Source organism: Rana temporaria, chromosome 8 (genome assembly GCF_905171775.1).
Source record: "Rana temporaria chromosome 8, aRanTem1.1, whole genome shotgun sequence".
Classification (NCBI taxonomy): domain Eukaryota; kingdom Metazoa; phylum Chordata; class Amphibia; order Anura; family Ranidae; genus Rana; species Rana temporaria.
In genome coordinates this window covers 13,482,539-13,504,575 of record NC_053496.1, presented here as the reverse complement: position 1 = coordinate 13,504,575, position 22,037 = coordinate 13,482,539, and the positions used below count along the sequence as shown (strand labels likewise).

The window sequence follows — 22,037 nt, the reverse complement described above, 5'->3', positions numbered from 1 at the left end:
AAATCAAAGTGCTGAAATGCTTTGAAAATCTGCTTAAGTCCTCATTTGCATACGCAAAGCTGGATTTCAATGAGAAATGCCCCCAGTGGCGGATGCGGTACTGCATCCTAAAATCTGACCGTGTAAGTGTCTTACACATGTCAGATTTTCTGCCTAACTTTGGAAAAAGCCTTTTGAGAATCGTTTCCAAAGTTAGGCACAGGGATACGCAGGCTGAACAGCAGTTAAGTCTGCGTATCTCTTTTGAGAATTTGGCCCATGGAATGTTACTAAAATGTTATTAAGTATTAAAAATAACAATATTTTCTTATAGTGGATATGTCCGTCCTGCGCTCTCTCTCCAGTGCTCTATATCGTCATAGGTAAGTACAGGCCACATCTCCCAGCACAAGCATCTTCAGAAAGACTTGTAGTGCACAGGGATAGAAGGGGCGTGTTTGACCAAAGAAGGAACATTTCAGAGTGCCCTGGGCAGCACGGTCAAACTCTGGCATCTATTGGACTGCACAGTCATGTTTAAAGTGGTTGTAAACCTCAGACATGAAACATGAACAAAGCACATCCCTCTATAGTGTGTGCTTGTCTCAATCCAGCGCACTAAGTGTCATTTCTTTCTGCTGCCCCGTTCCTCTGCTATCTGCATGGGTCACTCCTGGCAAGGTTTCCGGACATCAAGAGAAAAAAAAAAGAGACATGGGAAGGAGCTCCAGCACACAGCCTGTGATTGACAGCCTCAGCTCTGTTCCTGTGTGTGGTGTGAAGGAGGTTGGGGGAGCTCTCCTTAGTAGGTTCTGCAGTGTAAAATTGTGTTTGTTTTCTAACAGCTCAGGCAAGCTTTAGAAATTCTGGACTTTGAAGGGATGTAAAGATGAGAAGACTATAGAAAGACAGGTACAACCTATGTCTTATGACAGGTACAACCTATGGAGGATTTGTTTAATCTCTGCGTATTACCTGTGGCTATTACCTTCACTGGGCATATGTACAGGTTTACAACCACTTTATTGCAACAGTTTCAACAAGAACGTGGAGGGAAGACTATAATGGGGCCTGTTAGCACAATGGCCCAGATTCACATACATCAGCGCATATTTATGCCGCCGTAGCGTATCTTCTTTACGCTACGCCGACGCAGCGCAGAGAGGCAAGCACTGGATTCACAAAGCCAGTGCTGCCAAATCTGCGCTGGGTTTCCTAGACGTAAGCTGGCGTATGTGGAAATGGGCGTGAGCCATGCAAATGAGGCGTGACCCCATGCAAATGATGTGCTGAGTCTCAGACAGATACGTATAATGAGCGGCGCATGCGCCGTCCCGTGGACGCATCCCAGTGCGCATGCTCAGAATCACGTCAGATCTACTCCCTAAGATACGACAGATCAATGCCTACGGCGTAAACGTAACCTACGCCCAGCCATATTCACGTCCAACGTAAACAATGTAAAATACGATGGCTTGAGTTCCCTGGTCCATACCTTTGCATGGGTTGCGCCTCATATATGGGGAATAACTTTACACAGGACTTACGACTAACGCAAACCACGTATATTATGCGCCGGGCGCAAGTACGTTTGTGAATCGGCGTATCTCCCTCATTTGCATATGTGCATAGAAAATCCATGGGAGCGGCAAATGCGCCCAGCGTAAATATGCGCCTACGATACGCCGGCGTAGGCAAGTTACGTTGGTCGGATGAAGCCTATTTTTAGGCGTATCTCAGTTTGTGGGCACGGCGCATAGATACGATGGCGCATATTTACACTTACGCAGCGTATCTCGAGATACGTCGGCGTAAGTAATTTGTGAATCCGGGCCAATGTCTTTCTAACTGAATACCTATTTTAGGGACTTTAAATGGGCCTTAAAGGTATAAAGGCAGAACACAAACAGTTATGAAACAATTCAAACAACAAAATAATAGTTTGGTAAATTGTATAGAAAGAAGTGAAACATGTTTGAGAATTGTCAAACAATGACATAAGAAGTTTCTTCATCACAGAAAAATTTATCTGGATATGAAAATAGAGAATACCGTACATCATTACCAGTGGTGGCCCGTCCATTAGAGGCACAGCCCCCCTAATCCATTAGACATGTGCACACTGAAATATTTTGTTTTGGAATTTCGTTTTCGTCCGAAAAATACATTTATTTAGTTACTTCCAAAATTCCTTTTTAGTTTTTCGTTAGAAAATTTGCATTCGTCCGAAAATCCGAATTAATTAAGGTCGAATCTGTCATGGAAGGCTTATGGTGTTCAAAGAAGATTTGACAGAGCAGCTAAACTGTTCGACGCCGCAATCATACATTTCCCCGTCGAATGTTCCGCCTACAAGCTATAGTAGAATTCTAATGTTGTATGACACTAGTAATAATTATATTTATTAATTATTATTGCTAGTCAACCAACATTAGAATTTTTCTATAGCCTATTGGCTGAGCATTTGACCGGAAATGTACGATTGCGGCGTCGTACAGTTTAGCTGCTCCGTCAAATCTTCTTAGAACTTTCGACAGACACCATAAGCCTTCCATGACAGATTCAGCATTTGTATGTTTTTCGCTGATAAGTCGAATCTTCGTCGTTCATGTTGAATTGTCTACCCCAATAGTCACGCGACTTTCACATTTGTGCAAGTGCAGGTGTAGAAGTGAAAACTTCTAGCTATTTTACTGGTTCTCCTCTTTGGTTACAATCAGCCAATAACATTCATCATCATCATCATTTTTATTTTACTTCCCCCACCCAATTCCAGCAGCGATCTTTTCTCTCTATGTCAAATCTTCTCTCTCTATGTTGAATATTTTCTCTTTATGTCAAATCTTTCCTCTCTATGTAGAATAATCTCGGACTAATAAAGTTAGGTTAGGCACATTCGACCACAGGTCCGATAGACACAGATTGCTATTGTCAGCGTCATGTCGAATCTCCTATCTATATCCAACTGTTGTGGATACAAAAAAGCTGCACTATAACAAGTGACTAAATAAAGATCCCTCTTGATAGGGAAATAAAGTAATGAATGAATGAATGCAATAACACAAATAATAAGTGTAAACAGTAATGAGTACAGATTGCAACAATCAAAATTGGTGAAAATCAATTACAACTTAATATTATAAGCAAACATGAATTGGAACATAAATAAGCATAACAACCCAGTGACATGTGCGTAAATAAAGTCCAATAATAAAATACAGCAAGATCCGCCAAATGACAGTGGCGTCTGAACTAATTGAACTAAATAGATTCATTGTAAAGGAAATTCTCCCAAATTCCAGAAAAACATGTAGATAGGAAAGCCACCACCTTAGATAATACTGCCTCTTACCAGCTGGATTGATCTCAAAGTAGGAGATCAAAAACGCATGAGACAGATGACTCTTAACAGCTCTCCACCAGGGGGGTCTTCGTAGTAACTTTCACAAGTAAAGATGTGCCATGAAAGAGAAGGACTTGCATAGTATAAAATCCAAGGTGATTTATTATGAAATATAAAAATGCGCACTTACAATTAGCCAATTGTTATGGAGCATATGAAAACAATCGAGCCGGCCGGCTCCTCGATGTGCCTGCCCGTGTCTTCCGGGTTCAGCTGGTGTCGCGGTGACGTCAGAACGTGGCATGCCCAGCGTTTCGTCGCAAATAGACGTGGTCACGGGATGATATATATATATATATATCGAACTGATGTAGCAACAAAAACGAAAATAAAGCATATGTTTATGTCGGATCTTTTGGTTTTCGGATTCTGCATGTTGGTTTTCGTTTGTTAAAACGTTAACGAAAATACCTGAAATTCGGACGAAAATGCATTCGGACAAAAACAAATGCATATGTCTATAATCCATGCGCCCGGCCCCTAATCTACATGTAGGGTGCCTGATTCATGGGTTCCAATGTTTTTTTTTTTAAGCACATGATTAGAGCCAGCTTCAGAAAAAGGGCTTCAGAAAAGGATGGGCTCGGGGCGCAGAGCACTGCGCCCTGAGCCCACCCAGTTGTGTGATAATAGCGAATTAATATTCGCTATTGTCTTCCTGCTTCTTCTCCCGGCCAATCAGGAAGCTGCTCCTGATACTCGATTGGCCAGGAGTCTTAGGACTCACTTCCTGTTAGGCCAGGAAGAGAAGCCCTGGCTCTTCCCTCTGCAAGCTCATCTATTCTTCGCAGCTTGGTTCTTCTTGATCCCATCTGTCTCTTTATGGTGGGGCCTCCTGTCTAACTCCTACGAGGGAAGGGGATAGCGGCCTCTTGTCCATCTCCTGAGTAAGGGGGCAGGTTTGTTTACGCACACTCCCAAAATATTGAGCACCAGCCACCACTGATCACTCATGCATGCTGTTGGTCTTGGTCAGAAAATCCTTTTCATCTGACATGCTTCTTAGGCCACGTACACACGGACGATCCATCCGATGAGAATGGTCTGACGGACCGTTTTCATTGGTTCACCGCTGAAGCAGACTGATGGTCTGATGTGCGTACACACCATCAGTTCAAAAACCGATCGGGTCAGAACGCAGTGATGTAAAACACACGACGTGCTGAAAAAAACAAAGATCAATGCTTCCAAGCATGCGTCGACTTGATTCTGAGCATGCGCGGGTTTTAAACTTTTGTGTACTAACCCTCGGTTTTGACCGACGGTCAGGCGTCCATCAGTCCGATTTTAAAGCAAGTTCTAAAACTTTGGTCTGAAGGACAAAAGTCCGATGGGCCGTACACACGGTCGGTTTGGACCGATGAAACTGAACCTCAGTCCGTTTTCATCGGTTTGGTTCGACCGTGTGTACGCGGCCTCGGAGTGCTCCTACACCACTACTACGCTCAGCGAGTGGCCAGGCAATTGACACTCCCATATGTGGGTTGGATCAAAAGGATTTTACTGCAGGGGCAGTTCTTGAGCTGTATTTTAATTTGTTAGTATATTATTGAAAAGCACATTTTATGGAAAGGATATGTTTCAAATGAAAGTGGAAGTTCATGCTTAAACCTAAATCCCTGCATCTACTGTTTAGACCCCACGATCTAACACTAACCTATCTTGCCCTATAAAGAAAAAATCAGTATATATGCTTTTTCCGTAGGCGATTCGACCTGATCCCACGCTGAGTTGTCAGCCGTGGCCTCTCTGTGGAGGTGGGTGCAAAGTAAGTCTATCACACGATAGGATAGCCAGAGGACAACGGTCTGAAGGACCGTTGTCTTAGGCCCCGTACACACGACCGGATCTATCCGCTGAAACTGGTCCGACGGACCAGTTCCAGTGGACAGATACGGTCGTGTGTAGGCCCGAGCGGACAATTGTCCGGTGGATCGGACAGTTTCCAGCGGACAAAAATTGCTTAGCCTGCTAACAAATCTGTCCGCTGGAAACCTGTCCGTCGGACGTGTTCGGTCGTCTGTACAGACTCACCGGACACGTCCGACCGACCGCCATTCCTCGCATGCGTCGTACTGATTAGACGCATGCTTGGAAGCTTTGAACTTCCAGGGCCGCCCACGTCGCTGCGTCATCGTCGCGGCGACGGCACGGCCACGTCCCCGCGTATTGTTTACGCGCGGATTTCTGTCTGATGGTGTGTACAACCATCAGACAGAAATCTCCGGGCGGACATGTCCGCTAAAAACGGTCCGGCGGACCGTTTTCAGCGAACTGTCCGTCCGTGTGTACGAGGCCTTAGGTTAACCGTGATCAAGTCCTATTGGATGAAACGTTGGGAGGAGGCGTGTTTGACGTCACCGCTTGTGAGGAGCAGTTCCGTACCGGTCGGAACTCTGTTTGTCTGCTGTTATTTATCTACCAACCTGTAAGTGAGATATTTTATTTTATTAAATTTACAAAACGATATCACACCATTGTGGCCTTTTTTCTCTGATGGTTGGATCATTGCCCTGAGTGCTTCTCTGAGGATCGCTGGACTTGAGGTTTCCCTTCAGCAGCTGCATAGTCATCTTCCACGATTGCTTTGCTCTTTATTCACATGAATCTGGTAAGGACCAGTGTGTTCTGAGGTGGAGGTTTATGTCACACTGTCCGTTTGCCAGTCACTTGGGGTTATTTACTTATATACCATACAATATCACACCATTGGAGCTTTTTTCTTTTATGTTCACTATTGCTGGATCCTCGGGTGTCTGTGTCTGGCTGTGGATCCATTTTCCTGTCTAGCCCAGGTGTATGGCTATCCGCTCGTTTTGATCCTGTGGATCATTAACTCTGGTAAGGGTCTGCTACACCAGGCATCCTGGACTAATTTTGGTTTTTCTACATTTCTTTGCTGGAACACGTTCTCAACAGCTGTCTCTACATTGAACTGTTTACCACATCACCGTTTTTTAATATGCACATCTGAAGAAATCCTTTAGATTGTTCATTGGACTTCCTCTTTTGTCATTAGTATTTTTTCACTAGTGATCTGCATAAGACACAAATTTTTTTTTTATTTTTTTTTTTCAGTGCCATCTTTTACCTAACAGATGAAGCTGACTGATGGTCCGTCACGCCTACACACCATAGGTTAAATAACCGATCGTGTCAGAACGCGGCAACGTAAAACACAACGACTTGCTGAAAAAAACGAAGTTCAATGCTTCCAAGCATGCGTCGACTTGATTCTGAGCATGCGTGGGTTTTTAACCGATGCTTTTGCATACTAACGATCGGTTTTGACCTATAGGTTAGGCGTCCATCAGTTCAATTTTAAAGCAAGTTCCTATTTTTTTAACCGAAGGTTAACTAACCTATGGGGCCCACACACGATCGGTTTTGACCGATGAAAACGGTCCTTCAGACCGTTGTCCTATGGCTATCCTATCGTGTGTACGAGACCTTAGGGTGACGTCACATCCCATTAATTTCACAGCCGTTGATGTCAGAGCTTCCACCACTGGGGATCGGGTTGGATCGCCTTTAAAAAATGAATGTTTACTTTTTTTTTCTTTAAAGGGCTAGATAGGTTAGTGTAATGCTGCAAACACACGACCGTTTTTTCATGACGAGAAAAATTCAATTTTTTAAATTGGTCGTGAAAAACGGCCGTGTGTAGGCTCCAGAGCATTTTTCTCATCGTGTGTACGCGGCATTAGATCATGGGTGTCTATAGATGCAGAGATTTTAGCTTTATCATGGACTTTCACTTTAAAAAGTAACAACTATATATATTTTTTTCTCATGCAGGGAAAATGGAGGAGTGCTCTAACAGTACCGGAAACATGTTCTTCATTTCAGCATTTTCCTTCACTCAAACTGGACAATGTCTCCTATTCATTGCAGTTCTAATGATATATGTAATGGCTATACTTGGAAACATGACAATTGTGCTATTGGTGTTTCTGGTTCCCCAGCTCCATACTCCAATGTATTTTTTCTTGAGTAATCTTGCTATTAACGATGTTATATTTGTTTCAGTTACTCTTCCAAAACTTCTCTCCATACTCCTAACACAAGACCATTGGATGTCTTTTTCTGCCTGTATGACTCAGGTGTACTTCTTCCCATTGTCAGGTTATTGTGATATGTTTCTACTGACCTCCATGTCCTATGACCGATATGTCGCAATCTGTAAACCATTACAATATTCCTTACTCATGAGTAAAGATATATGCATGGCATTGGCTCTGTTTACTTGGCTTATATCTGTGACTAATGCAACTATCAATTTGTTATCTGCATCTCTATTATCCTATTGTCTCACACAAAATGTTGACCATTTCTTTTGTGATCAGAAAGCACTTTATTTAATAACCTCTAGTGATGTTACAGGCAGATACATACTTATGTTATGTCAGGACGTACTGTTGGCATTTTTGCCTTTTTTACTCATTATAACCTCCTACATGTTCATCATCTCCACCATACTGAAAATTCGTTCCTCAGAGGGACGACTGAAAGCTTATTCCAGTTGCACCTCCCACCTCACCACAGTAATATTATTCTATGGTCCAATCATTATAATTTATGCCAAACCAGAATCTGAAGGTTCTAAGGACCTAGACAAGCTGCTGACCTTGGTTTATATGGCTGTGGTTCCAATGCTCAACCCGTTTGTCTACACTTTGAGGAACAAAGATATTTTCAACGCTATAAAAAATATAAAAAGGAAGTGGAACCTAGGAGCACAAGGCAGAGTTTCACTAACCACTTAAGACCCGGACCTTTAGGCAGCTAAAGGACCCGGCCAGGTTTTGCGATTCGGCACTGCGTCGCTTTAACAGACAATTGCGCGGTCGTTCGACGTGGCTCCCAAACAAAATTGGCGTAATTTTTTTCCCACAAATAGAGCTTTCTTTTGGTGGTATTTGATCACCTCTGCGGTTTTTATTTTTTGCGCTATAAACGAAAATAGAGCGACAATTTTGAAAAAAATTCAATATTTTTGACTTTTTGCTATAATAAATATCCCCCAAAAATATATATAAAAAAACATTTTTTTTCCTCAGTTTAGGCCGATACGTATTCTTCTACCTATTTTTGGTAAAAAAAATCGCAATAAACGTTTATTGGTTGGTTTGCACAAAATGTATAGTGTTTACAAAATAGGGGATAGTTTTATTGCATTTTTATAATTTTTTTTTTTACTACTAATGGCGATGATCAGCGATTTTTTTCATGACTGCGACATTATGGCGGACACTTCGGCCAATTTTGACACATTTTTGGGACCATTGTCATTTTCACAGCAAAAAATGCATTTAAAATGCATTGTTTACTGTGAAAATGACAATTGCAGTTTGGGAGTTAACCACAAGGGGGCGCTGATGGGGTTATGTGTGACCTCATGTGTGTTTACAACTGTAGGGGGGTGTGGCTGTAGGTTGTAGGCTTGTAGGCTGTAGGTGTCGCTGCATGCCCATCCTCTTGCTTCTGTGCACAAGCGGCAGAAGAAGAAAGATGTACAGGTATGTCACCCACATCCGGGAAGCTCCCATTTGGTCATTTATGTGCAATGGCCAGACAGGAAATGGTTAAAATAACTATAAATTATGTGCATAGATCATTCACAGATAAAACAACAACCATCTTCATCAATGCGTTTCACGTTTTCTTCGCCGCTTCTTCAGGACTGAGCCATATAAAAGATATTCAGATAATCAAAAGGGTAATCCATCTATAACATAAAATAATATCATACTCATAGTACATTTGTTGGTATAAGTATATACAAAATAAACATCTAGTGATCACAAGAATAAAAATGCTTACAGAGTTTAACTTTGTTTAATTTAAATTGGGTTTGGGTCAAACTCATGGTTGTTTGTCAAGCTTATTCCTTCAGCTGTCTGGTCCTAGATGATTGAGAAGATTCTAATTTCTCCAGATTATTTTATAATCAGAAATCAGTCATATTAAAAAAGCAGTTGTGTTGTCATGGTGAAGATGTTTTGCTACTTATCCAACCTGTTACCTAATTTCTAATGAAGGCAAGCAACATACCGTTGCATTTATAGCAACACAAGTAAACCAGTTACATTTTCCAATCACCATGGACCAAGTCAAGATAGCTGTTGACTGCCCCAGAATATTAGAAAAGGTGTGAAAGCTTTTGAAACTATCCTACCATCATGTAATGTGAAAGGATATCACCTGAATCTACTTTATTAGAACAGGGTGGTTAACACACTTTTGCCGGGTACAGACGAGAGGATTGATCCGCGGATACGGTCCGCCGGACCGTATCCGCGGATAAATCCTCTCGAGGATTTCCGCGGATTTGGATCCCATGGAGTGTACTCACCATCGGATCGAAATCCGCGCCGAAATCCTATCGCGATGACGTGTCGCGCCGTCGCCGCGATGATGACGCGACGACGTGCGCGACGCTGTCATATAAGGATACCCACGCATGCGTCGAATCATTACGACGCATGCGAGGGAGGGAATCGGACGGATCGATCCGGTGAGTCTGTACAGACCACCGGATCGATCCGCTGAAGCTGATTCCAGCGGATAGATTTCTTAGCATGGAAAAAGGGGGTGGAGATAAAGGCCGTCTACTGTGGCCACCCTCACTGCGCGTAGCTGGAGAATAAATGTGAACTATAGTGATATTAATAAAATAAATGAATAAATTATTAAATATACATGAGCTGCTGCTATAAAAGTATGAATTCAAAAAATTGTTAATATGCAAATACAGTGCTACCTAATGTGAAAAAGGTACCAAATGTGATATTAAACAGCGCTCACAAATTAATACGTGAAAAATGAAACAACATATATAATATTAGTACAGTGACACAGTGAAAAATATGTGAATAATCCACCCTCTAAGTGAGATAATATATACGTGTCCAAAATATGTGCCAAAATTGCACCAAAAATAACAGGTTGGCAAAAAAGTCCATTAACTGACTAGGTGAACATAAATAGTTATTAATTGGGTCAGTTAAAAAGCCTGTGTGCCTAAACACGAGAGTGTCAGGCCATTTGTTGCGGTGAGTTTGCATTTCTGGTGGTGGAAGCACGCAGTCACTATGGTGTGGTGAAAGCACTCACTGAAGATTGTGAAGGAATTTCTTCTGTTTTTCACCTATGAACTTTATTTATGTTCACCTAGTCAGTTAATGGACTTTTTTGCCAACCTGTTATTTTTGGTGCAATTTTGGCACATATTTTGGACACGTATATATTATCTCACTTAGAGGGTGGATTATTCACATATTTTTCACTGTGTCACTGTACTAATATTATATATGTTGTTTCATTTTTCACGTATTAATTTGTGAGCGCTGTTTAATATCACATTTGGTACCTTTTTCACATTAGGTAGCACTGTATTTGCATATTAACAATTTTTAGATTTCTTAGCATGCTAAGAAATTTTTATCTGCTGGAAATCGGTCGGCCCGAAAAAAATCCGCGGAAAAAGATCCGCTGGGTTGTACACACCAGCGGATCTATCCGCTGGAACTGATCCGCAGATCAATTCCAGCGGATAGATCCTCTCGTGTGTACGGGGCCTTTCAGATGTTGATTGGCCTTGGATAGTGAAGAGCGAATGTGTTTGGCCCCGTACACACGACCGAGAAACTCGACGAGCAAAACACATCGTTTTTCTCGTCGAGTTCCTTGTTCGGCTGTCAGAAAACTCGTCGAGCCAAATGTTCCCATTGCCCAACGAGGAAATAGAGAACATGCTCTCTATTTGGCTCGACGAGTTTCCCGACGGGTTTCTCGGCGAAAAGTGTACACACGACCGGTTTTCTCGGCAGAATACGTCTCCCATCGAGTTTCTTGCTGGATTCTGCCGAGAAAACTGGTCGTGTGTACGGGGCCTTTGAAGTCAATGGGGGGACAAATCTTGGAAATCAATTCTGAACATTTTCAAGGCTAATAGGCACAGACTTGTCAAGCAAAGGCCATTGAGTACTTGGCACTGCCATGGGGGACTTGTACCAATGCAAAAAACAGTGTGAAGAAATACTGTGTAGCAGGAAAAGGGCCTTCCATTTTATAGAACTTCGATAACATACTTCGATAATGATAAAAACACCAATTTCTCCAATTACAGACTTGAGAAATGCATTTAAAGTGATAAAAAAAACCTCTCCTTCAGAGCTTGACAATGGCTGGTAATGCCTAGGAGCAGTGACATCACCTAAAGGCTCCTGTGGCCCATCTGTTGTCAATGCTTTCTCCTCTCCCCTGCAGCCACCACTGACATGGCCGCCATCAGGGGGGTACAGGCATTACACCTGTAAGGGGTCCGATGGTCCCCAGGGCCCCCCCCCCCCCCCACCCCCTCATTTTTTCTTTTTTTTTGTCTGACTTTTAGCAACTCGCGGCAGGAGAGAGAAGAGAAGACTTGAGTTAACTTTGTTTTGTTTGTCAGCAACAACCCCCACCCCCTTATCATCTCGTGGCAGGAGAGAGGAGGGCTCGTTCTCTGCTCCAGAAAGGCCCTGCCTAAAAGCTGTGTAAGGGTTACATTTGTGATGGCTGCCCTGGGCACAGAAGATCATGTGCTCACACTGGCCTCAAAATGTGTAAGTATACAGATCTGTCTTACACAGGCAAGTCAGCATAAGTGTCAGGGTGGGGGAGGGAGCATTTTTAAGGTTAGTTAGTCAGGCCTCGTACACACGACCGAGAATCTTGTCGTAAATGAAACGTTGTTTTCCTCGACGAGGTTCTTGTCAGGCTTGTCGAGAATCTTGTTAAGCTTTCTTTGCGTACACACTGTCAAGACAAAATCTCGTTGTTCTCAAACGCGGTGACGTACAACGCGTACGACGGCACTATAAAGGGGAAGTTCTATTCCACTGGCACAACCCTTGGGGCTGCTTTTGCTAATCTCATGTTACTGCGTGATTCACGCTTTTCAGTCTGTTACAGCGTGACAAATGTGCTATCTCCATTACGAACGCTACTTTTACCGAAGGTGCACTCCGGTCTCATACTTTATTCTGAGCATGCGCGGGTTTCTAAGCATACACACAAACGCGTTTCTCATCGTAAACCAGCCCAACGAGAAACACGACGAGGTAATTGAGACTCCGGATGAGAAAAAAGAGAACATGTCCACAACAGTTTTCTCGACGAAAAACATACACATGACCGTTTTCCTCGGCAAAAAAGCTCTGCCACCAATTTTCTTCATGGGTTATGTTGAGGGAAACGGTCGTGTGTACAAGGCCTAAGATTAGTTAGGTATAGACTGGAATTCCACTTTAAGGCCCAGATTCACGTATGGAGCGTGTATTTGTGAGCAGGTGTAACGTATCCTATTTACGCTACGCCTCCGCAACTTTGACAGGCAAGTGCAGTATTCACAAAGCAAAGTTGCGGCGGCGTATCGTAAATAGGCCGGCGTAAGCCCGCCTAATACAAATGTGGAAGTGGTGGGCGTGTTTTATGGAAATGAATCGTGACCCCATGTAATTGATGCTTTTTTCGAACAGGCGCATGCTCAGTATCACGCCGAATTTTCTAATTAAATTGCGCCCGCTCAATGCCTAGTCGACGTGAACGTAACTTACGTCCAGCCCTATTCACGGACAAATTGCGCAAACGAAAAATTCTACGCTGTTCCGACGTCCATACCTAACATTGGTACGCCTCATAGAGCAGGGGTAACTTTACGCCCAAAAAAGCCTAACGTAAACGACGTAAAAAAAAAAGCACCGGCCGCACGTTCGTTTTGAGAATCGGCGTATCTAGCTCATTACCATATTCGACGCCTAAATCAATGGAAGCGCCACCTAGCGGCCAGCATAAATATGCAACTTAGATACGACATCGTAAGAGACTTACGCCGGTCGGATCTAAGACAAATCTATGCGTAACTGATTCTAAGAATCAGGCGCATAGATACGACGCCTCAAACTCAGAGTTACGACGGCGTATCTGGAGATACGCCGGCGTAACTCCTACGTGAATCTGGGCCTAAGTCTATTTACTGGGAATAAAATAGGGGAATCCAACTCCAGCACAAACTGATTTCTAGAAGGCTGTTGGGAGAGTTGACTGCTTTGGAATGGGGCTGGAACATTTACAATACCCTATTATTGCCAATAAAAGGCCACCTGACCACAGTTCATGAAATGCATTACAGTAATTAGGGTTGGGTGCAGAGGCAAAGTAACTCAATAGTTTGCTGTGCTCTCGAACACAGGACATGCAAAAGGATAACCCTACCTTGACCTGAACTTGAATCACATCCCTAGTTTTGGATAATCAACATCTTACTTGACACATTCCATGAGGCTTAGCACATTGTGGTGAATAGGGTACCTGTGTGTTATAAATTCTGGGGCATGATGGGGGCACCCAATAGACCCAACAAAGCTTCTTGGAAAAGTAGCCAAAGGTTTTCAACATTACAAAACAAGTCTAGCTGAATGTGACCAACTATTACAATCAATAATGGATAGCAACTGTACATGGGCAAGAAGGGTGTCATCTTAGTTATGGGCATGAAAAGTGTGAAGAAATGAAAAATAAATTCACTAATCCCCTTCATACTGTAGCATCACATTCCTCAGGTCATGTGGGGCCTATCTTGGCTATATTGGCTACAATGCATTATGGTGACCATATTGAAACATACTTTGCAAGCCAGAAGGGACATAGGACCAATCATGGCATCAGATAATACATTGTGCTGGCTTCTTGGCCACAAGGTAGAATACAATCCTGTATCTAAGGATCTGACTCTCTCTGCCCCCAAGACATCTGTTGACATTATGAAAGACAATGACACTATCATCACCCACAGAAGCTGCAGATCCAAATCTGATCCAAATCCATCATATTACCCCAAATGTACCTAAAGTCAGACTGGATTAGATTTGCTTCTAAATTGGAATATTTTTTTTTCTTTTACTTTATCATTTAATTCACAAGTGTATCATTATTTCCAATCATTTTTATTTTGTATCTTAATCCCACTGAGGTGCCATCTATGTCCTCCCTTAGGCCACAGATGTTCTTTATATATATCATCACAGAGTAAGGAGACATTTGTGATCCTTTAAGTATGTGTCATGCTGTGAGGTAACATTTGCTGTCCATAGTGTTTGCAAGAAAGCTTTCTAGTTATAACCCTTATGTGCACAGCATTTTTTTTTTATGTAGACATACTTAAAAGTATGATTGAGATATAGGTTTAACTATGATCCTTTGATGGTTTATAAATGCATTGAAATAAAGTAGATGGAAGAAGAAATGCATATAAAAAACTAAATTATTTCTGCTGTTTGATAATTGAAACACTTGGGTGTATTTTTACATATTTCTTTTATAGGTATACTGTATGTAAAATAATAATATATGTATGTAAAATAATATAATGAAGTAACTTCATCAAATAAGTAAGAAAAAATCATTACTTATTTGATGATGTTACTTTAGCGCTGTACTATATTATTTTATTTTTATTATCTGGGATTTTTTTGTACATTTTCCTGGTGTGTTCAGCAGCTATTTTGATCTGTTTTATATTATCTTTTTGCGTTGGTAAATTTTACATTTTAGATCTTATAGTAGAAGTATATGAAATATTTTTTGTTTAATTTCCTGTGTACATGAACTAAAACTGAGATAGGATGGCCATCAATATGGTGTTGCATTGTAAAATATTGTCATTTTAGAGCAGTGGTCTCCAAACTGTGGCCCGAGGGCCTGACGTGGCCCTTTGCTTGCCTTTACCCGGCCCTTGGGGCACTATTCCTCCCACTGAAACAAGACACTATTCTGCCATCTGACACCAAAAATGGAGCACCATTTCTCCCACCGACACAAATAATGAGGGCTTTATTCTTCCCTTGGATACCAACAATGAGGCTACCTTCCCCCTCCCAATACCAAATGTGGTGATGTTTACTCTCGCTGATGCTAGTTCAATTTCTACTCCTGCTGGCCACAATCCGGCCCTCCTAAAGTCTGAAGGACAATAAACTGGCCCTTTGTTTAAAATGTTTGGAGACCCCTGGTCTAGAGCTTTCTTCCAGGAGCGGAAAGCAGAGGGATGTCCTTATCAGTATCCAATCAACATTCTAGTGGAAGGGGAGATGATTAAGTTAGCAAAACCTCAACAGTCATTTTATCCTATAGTCACTTGTCATGGGGTTAAGTACAGCCTTGTACACACAATAGGTTAACCAGAGGACAACGGTCTGAAGGACCGTTGTCATAGGTTAACCAATGAAGCTGACTGATGGTCCGTCACGCCTACACACCATAGGTTAAATAACCGATCGTGTCAGAACGCGGTGACGTAAAACACAACAACGTGCTGAAAAAAACTAAGTTCAATGCTTCCAAGCATGCGTCGACTTGATTCTGAGCATGCGTGGATTTTTAACCGATGGTCGTGCCTGCTAACGATCGGTTTTGATCTATCGGTTAGGAATCCATAGGTTAATTTTAAAGCAAGTTGGCTTTTTTTTAACCTATGGTTAAATAACCTATGGGGCCCACACACGATCGGTTTTGACTGATGAAAATGGTCCTTCAGACTGTTGTCCTCTGGTTAACCTATGAAAAATGGTAAGTGACAAGATAGTATAAAAAAACGAAATCAAGCCATGGTATACTTTGTTTTTTTCTGTAGCCCATCTCTGCATTTTTCTTTATACATACACCATCTGATCACCTACATTTCACCTGCTGTGTACATTTTTATTAATGTATATTATCAGATGTCTCCCAGTGTCAGTTTTGCTGCAATACGCTCATGCGAGCGTGTCCGCACATACAGACACCGGTGGAGAACCGTTTTTTGCAGAACCTTTCCCGTAGATGCGGGAGATCTGTTCACCATGTAAGGGATGTTCCCTTAAATGCCTCACCAAGAGACTGGCCACCTCATAGTGACTGCATCCCGGCAAATAGACCCACGTACATGGAAACAATAGTAGAACCGTACAAAGCCATGGCTCGTGAGCCTCATGGAGTAGGGTTCGCACCAATGGTAATGGTGGGACACACGGCCCTGATCAGAGCAACGGGATACTGCACACGTTGCTCTGCAGTCTGCACATTAACGATTGCATATGTCACTGCTGGATATCTGTTTTATATTTCAATATTTTTATTGGAAAAGAAACAAAACTTGGTATGAACAGACACAATAATGCAACACAATTGACTCTCAGGTCGTCGACATAGCATCATAGATACATAGTAAATAAGGCCCCAATATATATTCAACTTTTATCCTTACATCAAAAAACAAAAGGCCAAACAAACAACTTAGTGCTGTGGGACTGAACAGGTACTTCCCATCAATGATCAAGAATGCCATCACATATAGTAAGTGATGGAGAACTTGAATACGGGTTTGAGTTAGAGAAAAGGATGGTTGGGAAGCCACCGAGTAGTCTTGGTGAATTTCCCTGAGACTATCTTAGGGCTCACTATAGTGTGAGGCCACATAAGCTATCAAAAGTATCGTACCTGTAAATACCAGAAACAGAAATAAATAAGAAGGAAATGGAGAGAAAGGGAGAAAAAGGAAGCTAAACAGATAAAAGAAAGAAGAGAGAGGAAGAGAGGGTCATCCTGGAGTTCCCTACAGAGTCGAGTTATAGCTGATCTATGGGTTCCATATCTTATCAAATTTTTTGAAGCTATTACAGAGTATATGGGTGAGCTTGTTGGATATCTATTTTAAAGTATACAAGTGTCTGGATGGTTCTTTTGAAGTTATACAAGTGTCTGATTGGCTGATTGTGAAGCCACCACCTTTCTTTGTTAAACCCTTTTCAGCCCTATAAAAAAACAAGACCTGTCCTAGTCCAGCAGGACTTTTAAGCTCAACGTGATACCAGCCTCTGTGTTTGTGCCTTCCCGGAATTATACAAAAGAACCGTAACTGTGTTTATTAGCGCAACAGAATTATTTGCTTATAGGCGAAGCTAATTATTTGCACGACACACCCTAAACAACAACTTTTGTGTATGTGAACTTCAAGACAGCAAGGAAAGAGGATAGGCATAATGTTTTCAAGGCTTGGAGGACCAAGAATGGAAAATGGTGAATAGTTGTTTCCAAATAAACGTTTTATCACCTATGATTAAAAAATTTCTAGCGAGAACTTACAAGACATATTAATAATAATATAAAAAATATATATATATATATATATTGTGCTCACCCTATAGACATGAAAAATTAAATGATTTAAAAACAGAAATGGTGCTGCTACTTATGTAAGCCTTGAATACACGACTAATTCAGGGGGGGGGGGGGGGCATGCTCCGAAATACGGGTGTAACATGTATCATGTTCAGAAAGGTGAATTTAGCCTTTAATATTGCTTTACACGACACATATGGATTTAAAAAATACTTCTAAAAACATGGGTGACTGTATGGGGGGATGGGTATGAGGTAGTTTATTAATTAATTTGCTGGTTATATGTCTGCTTAAATCAATTTTCACTTCGAAATGCTTAAAAATATTGTTTTCTCTTTTTTGAAATGCCCTTCCTGCCTTTCCACCCCAGGGATTTATGTTTTAAGAGATATGTTTTGGTTTCACTCCTCAGCACACACAAACTTGTGAGAGTGATGGGGTGTCTGACCAGAGAGGGGGTGTGTGGATGGCTTTCTGAAGAGGAAGTTCACTTGGCTCCTATAACTGAGGAAGTCCTACAGAGCTTGTTGGCTTTAAGTTTAACATGTGTTGTTTGCTGCTTACCTACATGCAGATTGGGAGTCGGTAAGCGTGCTTTGATGGTGGCTGCATAACACAGTGGTGTCATTATTCTTTATTTGGTGGAAGAAACACACAGACATGTGGATTTAATTAGGAGACTTTACTATATTACAATATATGATATTTGCTCTTAAAGGGGCACTTTCTTATATATTCACTTGAGTTTCATGGTGAATGACTTTTTTTGTGAGTTCTCTTTTTCTTCTCACTTGTTGATTGTTTTCATATTACATTTTGGCACTGCACCCTATACAAGTATAAAATCAGCACTTAATTTGTCTGCTGCTGGTTTATAATCTTGCCTTTCATCCTCTTTGAGCTGGTTCAAACATCACTGCCCCAGTTTTCCTCTTCTATGGTGGCCCCATTGCCTTGCAGAGTGGAGTTACCCTCCGGTTGAGAACTAAAACCCAATGTCAAGATGCTGCCTGCTCTTGCATAGAAAGAGGATAGGTGTAATATTTTAAAGTTCAAGGCATGAAGGGACCAAGAGTGGAAACTGGGGAGTGTCTTCTTTCAAATACACACCCCAAGGGAAGAAATTGACAGCAGCTATAAGGACTGAGCATGAATGTATTTTGCATAGTGCTAGTGAAGATGCAATATAGTTTTGAGGACAGTCAGGTAACTTGTAGTGAAGTACTCCCTGACAGGAAGTTCAGGGAAACATTTACACTTAATAATGCATTGGACAAGGCCAAACAGGTGGATGGGCAAGGCCAAACAGGTGGAGAGCTGGACAGTAAATTTAAAAAAACTGACACTTTAATAGTATAAGCATTTCCAAACATTCACACACCTGCAACCACAGCTGTCATTCTATCAATCTGCCTTCCGATACCTTGTAAATATCTATCCAGCTTAGAAGCTTTTTCCCATTGAAATATCATGCAGCAATAACCCTGAAGAAGGGGTCCTCTCCCCTGAAACGGGTTGACTTTATTGACTTTATCTCCTTATTGGAAAAATAGAGGAAAGAAGACCTGGGCCCGGATTCACAAAGCACTTGCGCCGACGTATCTCGATATATGCAGCGTAAGTGCAAATATGCGCCGTCGTATCTGTGCGCCATGCCCACAAAACTAAGATACGCCTAAAAACAGGCTTCATTCCACCAACGTAACTTGCCTACGCCGGCGTAGAGAGGGCGCATATTTACGCTGGACGCATGTGGCCCTCCCATTGATTTTCTATTCAAATATGCAAATGAGGGAGGTACGCCGATTCACGGTCGTACTTGCGCCCGATGCAGGCTACGACTGGTTGCGCGTAGGTTGTACGTATGGCGTAAAGTTAAGCCCCATAAAGGAGGTGTAACTCAGCAGCATCCATGCAAAGGGCTGCACCAGGGAACACAAGCCCGCGTATTTTACGTAGTTTACGTTGGACGTGAATATGACTAGGCGTAGGTTACGTTCACGCCGTAGGCAGTGATCCGGCGTATCTTAGGCAGTTGTTCCGATGTGATTGTGAGCATGTGCACTGAGATGCGCCCACGGGACGGCGCATGCGCTGTTCGTTATACGTATCTGTCTGGCGCTCGGCCCATCATTTGCATGGGGTCACGCCTCATTTGCATGGCTCACGCCCACTTCTACCTACGCCGGCTTACGCCTAGGAAACCCAGTGCAGTTTTGGGAGGAAGTGCTTTGTGAATTCCATGCTTGCCTTACTGCGCTGTGCCGGCGTAGCGTAAAGGAGATACGCTACAGCGGCATAAATGTGCGCCAGTGTCTATGAATCCGGGCCCTGGAGTTTAAAAACAGAAAATACAGGTACCGGCTTCCTTGTGCCACCAGTGTTTGCTCTTTTCATGAGCTACAGTGCCCAGAAGATCCTCTTCAACTGACACATTTCCAGGATTGTCAGATTTCTGGTCTTCTGCCAAGCACTCTGGTTCCTTCCGCCAGGCCCCTACATCATTACTATGTTCACTGGGGAGCCAGGCCCCTGATACTACCAGACGTGTGTTAGATAAAGAGGGTTTTTCTGCAGCAGTAGCTCTTGAAGAGGATTTTGAATTTAGTGTTAGTGTTTTAAAAGATAAAGCTATTGACTGATTTGGCTAAGGTAGTTATCCAGGTGAAATGACAGGATTGGACCAACCTGTTCAATCATACTTTTGGTCGATCATGTACAGGATTTCTTCTTAGCTGTTTCTACGTAAATGCAAAACATTTTATATGGAACAAACATTGTTCATATTAGATATATTCAAAAAATAACAACTATATTTTATTTTTTTTTATGCAAAAAAGATGGAGGAATGCACAAACAGTACAGAAAATGTGTTCTACATTTCAGCATTTTCTATCTCTGAAACTGGAAAATGTCTCCTTTTCACTGCAGTTCTATTGATGTATCTGATGACTGTCCTTGGAAACATGACCATTGCTCTATTGGTGTGTTGGGTTCCCCAGCTCCATACTCCAATGTATTTCTTCTTGAGTAATCTTGCTATTAGTGATGTTATATATGTTTCAGTCACTCTTCCAAAACTTCTCTCCATACTCCTAACACATGACCACCGGATGTCTTTCTCTGCCTGTATGGCTCAGGTGTACTTCTTCTCATTGTCAGGTGTTTGTGATTTGCTTCTACTGGCCTCCATGTCCTATGACCGATATGTAGCAATCTGTAAGCCCTTACAATACTCCTTACTCATGAGTAAAGATGTATGCATTTCATTGGCTTTGTCCCCTTGGCTTATATCTGTGACTAATTCAACAATCAATGTGTTATCCACATCTCTGTTATCCTTCTGCCACACACAAAAGGTTGACCATTTCTTTTGTGATCAGAAAACACTGAATTCAATAACCTCTAGTGACGCTACAAGTAGAAACATACTTATGTTATGCGAGGACGTACTGTTGGCATCTTTTCCTTTTCTGCTTATTATGACCTCCTACATGTTCATCATCTCCACCATACTGAAAATTCATTCCTCAGAGGGACGACTGAAAGCTTATTCCAGTTGCACCTCCCACCTCACTACGGTAATATTATTCTATGGTCCAATCGTTATATTGTACGGCAAACCAGAATCTGAAGGTTCTAAGGAAATGGACATACTGCTAACCTTGCTTTATACAGCGGTGGTTCCAATGCTCAACCCGTTTGTCTACACTTTGAGGAACAAAGATATTTTAAATGCTATAAAGTATCTAAAAAGGAAATGGAATATGATTAATGAATAATTATTTGCCAGATACTGTAAGTAATCTACTGTATTAGAGCCATGTGCACAAAGGGACAGAACATTTTAACATGGATTTGGCACGGTGTTAAAAATCCCTCATCAGCAGTGCCGGATCATCAAATAGGCAGAGTAGGCACCCGGCAGAGTGGGTTCCATGCCTTTTTAAGGGCCCCGTGACAAAAGATCAAAATAATATTGATTTGATTTAGAAAGAGAATTACAATGAAGTTTTCTTATATTGTTTACAAAAGAGAGAAGAAGCGAATCAACTTAACCACTTCCATACCAGGTACTTACGCAGCTTCCCGCCCAAGCCAATTTTCAGCTTTCAGCACTGTCGCACTTTGAATGGCAATTGCGCGGTCATGCTACACTGTACCCAAACAAAATTGGCGTCCTTTTTTCCCCACAAATAGAGCTTTCTTTTGGTGGTATTTGATCACCTCTGCGATTTTTTTTTTTTGCGCAACAACTAAAAAAAGGCTGAAAATTTGGAAAAAAAATTACGTTTTTATTTTTTTCTGTTAATTTTTTTGTAAATAAGTTTTCTCTTTCAATTACGGGCACTGATATGGCGGCACTAATGGGCACCGATGAGATGGCACTGATGGACATCGATGAGGTAGTACTGACGGGCACAGATGAGGTGGCACTGATTGGCGGCGCTGGTAT

The 22,037-nt window shown here is 42.0% G+C and overlaps 2 protein-coding genes across 2 annotated transcripts; both read left to right on the top strand.

Annotated features, from left to right (window-relative positions):
* Positions 1-7,215: 7,215 nt before the first annotated feature.
* LOC120910369 (olfactory receptor 50-like) lies at positions 7,216-8,148 on the top strand. Its single transcript, XM_040322129.1, has one exon. It carries the CDS (start codon positions 7,216-7,218, stop codon positions 8,146-8,148), a length of 933 nt encoding a protein of 310 aa, XP_040178063.1.
* Positions 8,149-20,421: 12,273 nt separating this feature from the next.
* Positions 20,422-21,487, top strand: LOC120910368 (olfactory receptor 50-like). Its single transcript, XM_040322128.1, has one exon. The coding sequence runs from the start codon at positions 20,422-20,424 to the stop codon at positions 21,361-21,363; it is 942 nt and encodes a 313-aa protein (XP_040178062.1). The 3' UTR covers positions 21,364-21,487.
* Positions 21,488-22,037: the final 550 nt, after the last annotated feature.